The following is a 5000-nucleotide window of genomic DNA, read 5'->3' on the forward strand; positions in this document are numbered from 1 at the left end:
AAATCTAGAGCTGTAACCTCGTCACTGGATCTGTGTGTGTGTGTGGGGGGGGGGGGATTTACGGCAGGATGGGCAAAGGCAAATCTAGAGCTGTAACCTCGTCACTGGATCTGTGTGTGTGTGTGTGGGGGGGGGGGGGGGGGTGAGGACTAGACGACAGGATGGCAAAGGCAAATCTAGAGCTGTAACCTCGTCACTGGATCTGTGTGTGTGTGGGGGGGGGGGGGGGGGGTGAGGACTAGACGGCAGGATGGGCAAAGGCAAATCTAGAGCTATAACCTCGTCACTGGATCTGTCACACCACAGCTCGTCCTGCTCAGTGGCGTGCGAGAGAGCCATGTGGCTCATTGACTGTTACTGTGGGGTGCCCTCAATATTCATGTGTACTCTGTCATATCTGTGTGAATAAAAATGTGTGTGTGTGTGTGTGTGTGTGTGTGTGTGTGTGTGTGTGTGTGTGTGTGTGTGTGTGTGTGTGTGCCTGGTGAAAGCATCAGTGGAGTGGTGTTTGGTCTCCGGGCAGAAGTGCTGCTGTGTTTCGTCATTCTCCTTCAGCATGGGGGTGAAGGTGAGGTGTGTGCCCCTGATCGTAGAATGATTTCTTTCCTTTGCACCTCCCGGCACTCGTGGATTTGGGACATCTGAGTTATGCCTGTGCGTGAGTGTCTGTGTGTGTGTGTGTGTGTGTGTGTGTGTGTGTGTGTGCGTGTGAGAATGAGTGAGAGAAAGCCTGTGTGTGTGTGTGAGAGGGAGTCTGAATGTGTATGTGTGGGTCTCTCTCTCTCTCTCTCTGTGTGTGTGAATCTGTCTTTGCATGTGTGAGTCTCTCTGTGCATGTGCATGTGCATGTGTGTGTGTCTTTCTCTCTCTGTGTGTGTGTGAGTCTCTCTGTGCGTGTGTGTGTGTGTGTGAGTCTCTCTGTGCGTGTGTGTGTGTGTGAGTCTCTCTGTGCGTGTGCGTGTGTGTGTGTGAGTCTCTGTGTGTGTGTGTGTGTGTGTGTGTGTGGGTCGTCCTCTGTCTCCTCTGCTTGCACGCTGCTCTGATCTCCATGTGCTGATACTCCACTACACACAGGATGGTGAATTATTGAGAGAGAGTGGAGAGGGAGGAGGGAGGGAGGGAGGAGTGGAGGGGGGGATGAGGAGTGGAGGAAGGAGATCATCTATATTTTGGTGAGTGTTGATTAACAGGATCTTCATATTTTACAGCGTGTGTGTGTGTGTGTGTGTGTGTGTGTGTGTGTGTGTGTGTGTGTAGAAGGTATAGGATAGGGAGTGGAAGATATATGAGGAAAAGGGGGTTACAATTTCACAGACCTGAATATTCATGTTTGAATGTGTGTGTGTGTGAAGGGGATGCATTGAGTTGGCTGTGAGAAGCAGAGAGAAATATTGCAAAAGGTGTGTGTTGCTCACATGTGTGTCTGAGAGAGAATTTCAGCAAGCCTCTTTTCTATCTGTATGTTTGTGTGTGTGTGTATGTGTGTGTGTGTGTGTGTGTGTGTGTGTGTGTGTGTGTGTGTGTGTGTGTGTGTGTGTGAGAGAGATTGAGTGTGAGCTGAAACACTGGAGTGAGCATGCAAATGAGAGCTCTTCTTCTATTGCCCTCCCCTCAGAGAGCAGAGGAGCACAACTCTTCTGTATGCACACACACACGCATACACACACGCACACACACACACACAAGGGGGTTATGGCAGCTAGCCCAATTTAGCCTGCCTGCGTTGACAGCCAGTGCATGTACGAGAGCCCTCTCTCCCTCCCCCAGCAGCTCCTTGCTCTGCACCCCTGCGCACCCCCCCCCCCCCCCCCCCCCCTGCGCCCTGATTTACTGCTCTGTCCTACGCGCCGTCCCCACAGACCTGTCTGAAGAAACACCCACATGATGTAAGCCAAGAGAAAAACACACACACACACACACCTTGCGGCAGCCCCCGCCTGCATCCCCACAAATGAGCCGTGAGGGGCCGGAGCGGGAGCGGAGCTGGACCGGAGCTGGACCGGAGCGAGACCGGAGCTGGACCGGAGCGAGACCGGAGCGAGTCTATAAAGTGCCGTGGCTGTGTGCTGAAGTGCTCAGCGCTCCAGTCCATCCAGCACAACCTCACGTCCATGAGTGATGAGCGGGAAATGGCCTGACGTCTGGACTCGGGGTCTGTGGTGTAGGTGGGTTATGGGGGTGTCTGTGATGTGATGACATCTGGACTCGGGGTCTGTGGTGTAGGTGGGTTATGGGGGGGTGTGTGTGATGTGCTGACATCTGGACTCGGGGTCTGTCCTGTAGGTGGGTTATGGGGGTGTGTGTGTGATGTGCTGACATCTGGACTCGGGGTCTGTGGTGTAGGTGGGTTATGGGGTGTGTCTGTGATGGCCTGACGTCTGGACTCGGGGTCTGTCCTGTAGGTGGGTTATGGGGGGGTGTGTGTGATGGCCTGACGTCTGGACTCGGGGTCTGTGGTGTAGGTGGGTTATGGGGGTGTGTGTGTGATGGCCTGACGTCTGGACTCGGGGTCTGTGGTGTAGGTGGGTTATGGGGGTGTGTGTGTGATGGCCTGACGTCTGACTCGGGGGCTGTGGTGTAGGTGGGTTATGGGGGTGTGTGTGATGTGATGACATCTGGACTCGGGGCCTGTACTGTAGGTGGGTTATGGGGGTGTGTGTGTGATGTGCTGACATCTGGACCTCGGGGTCTGTACTGTAGGTGGGTTATGGGGGTGTGTGTGTGATGTGCTGGGGGACTGAGGGGCGGTGGTGTAGGTGGGTTATGGGGGTGTGTGTGTGATGTGCTGGGGGACTGAGGGGCGGCGGTCCATGGCAGTGGTGGCGGGCCGTGCTGCTATTACGTAAGGGGCTACAAGTTCACAGCACTGTACTGTACACGCACACACAGGCACACGCTATAGTGTGCTCGGGCACGCACACACACACACACACACACACACACACACACACGCACACACACACACACACAGTGGAATATGGAGGAGTTCTGCATGGGTGGATGGCAGTGGGGAATAAGAGAGGATAATGGTTCAGCTGCGGGCAACAGTACAGTCAGCATGCTTTTCCACTGTGCGAAAAACAAACAAACAAACAAACAAACAAACAAACACACACACACACACACACACACAAACACACACACACACACACAAAAGGAGTGCTAGAGCATTATTCTGTGTGTGTGTGGGGGGGGGGGGGGGCATTGTATACATGTGAGTGTCATTTGATAGAGTGGATGAGAGAAGAAAGCATTTGAGAGCGAGAAAAAAAAAGAGAGAAAGAGAGACGGAGTAGATGATATATTCTACTGTACAATGTTTTACTGTAGCGCGGCACTGTGAAACGTGGAGTGGGTGCTGTTATAAAACAGCACTGCAGTGTGGATGGGAGGGGATGGGCGGCGGGGAGGCAGTGGGGCTTGGGTGTGGACTGCGCGTAAAATTGGGGAGACTGGCTCTGCCCTCAGGCTGCTGCTGCTGCGGCGAGTGCTACTACTACAACTCGGGTGACCCACATCACGGGAAAGGGGGTGGGGAGACAGTGGTTGGTAGAGACTGTTTTTTTCCCTCCCTCTTAATCCATCGTTCCAGTGCTCCCAGTCTGCATCTGTAGCCTAGATAGTGTTTGCTCTATGAGGTAGGCTACAGAACATAACAACAACAACAACAAAAACGTGGCAGACACTCATATTTACGTCGGGGACAGATGGGGACAGTGCTTCCAACTAGCGGTCGAGCTGCACAATACAAATACTGAAAAGCACTATGGTTATGGTTATGGCTTGCCGTATAATAAGCGTAGGCTATGCCGTTATTCTTCTGATGTGGCATGATTTGACACATCATACACGTAGCATACGCACAATAAAGTCGCAACAACTGATGATTAGGCTGTAGCCTATCTTTTTTTCTTTTTTTTTTTTCATTTATCAAGCCTACATCCATTATTAGATATTTGCAGTTTACAATAGTTACATTGGTGAATACAGTAGTTTGGTCGCCTATCCTCTAGGCGGCAGTAAAATATGGGCCAGGCAGATTTTATTTTCTGAATCAGCGTCGAATTCCGTTTCCTTTTCACATTGCCAAACGTTCTTTTTACGCCGCGCGACTGGAAAGTTGCTGATTTATTTGGCATAATAAACTAATTCAGGTTCAAATGCACTGTAGTCTAGAGCTATTCTCAAAAGAGGATATATCAAGAATCATTCTTAACCTTTAAACAGTCAAGAGTTCTACCGGTAAGGCCGCCGTCACTCTTAAGATAACTTATTTTGCGAGTAGGCTAACGTTAGCTTACTTAAAACCAGTCTGCCAGATAGCCTGTGAGGTAACTAACACTAGCCGCAGTAACCATAACGTAAGACATTGAAAGCACACGTTTGGTGGTTGGTAAGCTGTTGTTCATTTTAGTCCAAGACAAGGCAATTAACTGCCAGAGAGATCACTTGAATTGCGGTGAGATGCAACTTCGATTGACGTGTATTTTTGCTATTTCAAGGAACAGAAGCTAGCAAACGTGAACGTAGCAAAGCTATGTTAGTCTACTGGCTAACGTCAATAGCTGTGTGAATACTACTATGATATTTGGAATAGCTGATAAGCGTTAATGTCATTTGATAATAAACATCCTCAGTGGTTGCTGGCATAATACATCAGGAATGTGTAATCATATTTCAACTTATTTGATTTGGAAGATCACTGGCACCGCTTTAGCATTGTGCTCCAAATTACTGTATGTATCGATAACTTTCTGTTTGTTACCTTCAAAGTTAGCTTTAATCTGAGCTCTTGGAATGTAATCAACGCAATGCTAATTCAGTGACGTCAACGTAAATATAACAGTAGCTAACTTGATGTATTCCCGAAACGCATAGGGCTTTTTCGTGGTTGTGCGAGAGCTCCGGAGCATGTCGTTGCCGAAGCGGGAGGTGGAGGAACTCCGGCCATGGGTGGAACGTACAGTGAAGAAGGTTCTGGGCTTCTCCGAACCTACTGT

At 50.2% G+C, this 5000-nt stretch overlaps 1 protein-coding gene across 6 annotated transcripts in view; it reads left to right on the plus strand.

The window, feature by feature from the left end:
• The window catches only part of prpf3 (PRP3 pre-mRNA processing factor 3 homolog (yeast)), a 23864-nt gene that overhangs the window by 6280 nt on the left and 12584 nt on the right, over window positions 1–5000 (plus strand). For 2 of the 6 annotated variants that reach the window (XM_062538090.1, XM_062538095.1), the window contains exons 1-2: window positions 4099–4242; window positions 4879–5000. The exon at window positions 4879–5000 is cut by the window's right edge and continues 56 nt beyond it. The exons of 3 other annotated variants lie outside the window; for them this stretch is intronic. In XM_062538090.1, the coding sequence (XP_062394074.1) occupies window positions 4912–5000 (89 nt within the window). In that variant the 5' untranslated portion in view covers window positions 4099–4242; window positions 4879–4911. Of the gene's footprint in view, window positions 1–4098; window positions 4243–4381; window positions 4460–4878 lie in introns of those variants that run through there. One more of the 6 variants, XM_062538092.1, reaches the window with a different exon arrangement.

This window comes from Sardina pilchardus, chromosome 6, assembly GCF_963854185.1.
Source record: "Sardina pilchardus chromosome 6, fSarPil1.1, whole genome shotgun sequence".
Taxonomy (NCBI): Eukaryota; Metazoa; Chordata; class Actinopteri; order Clupeiformes; family Clupeidae; genus Sardina; species Sardina pilchardus.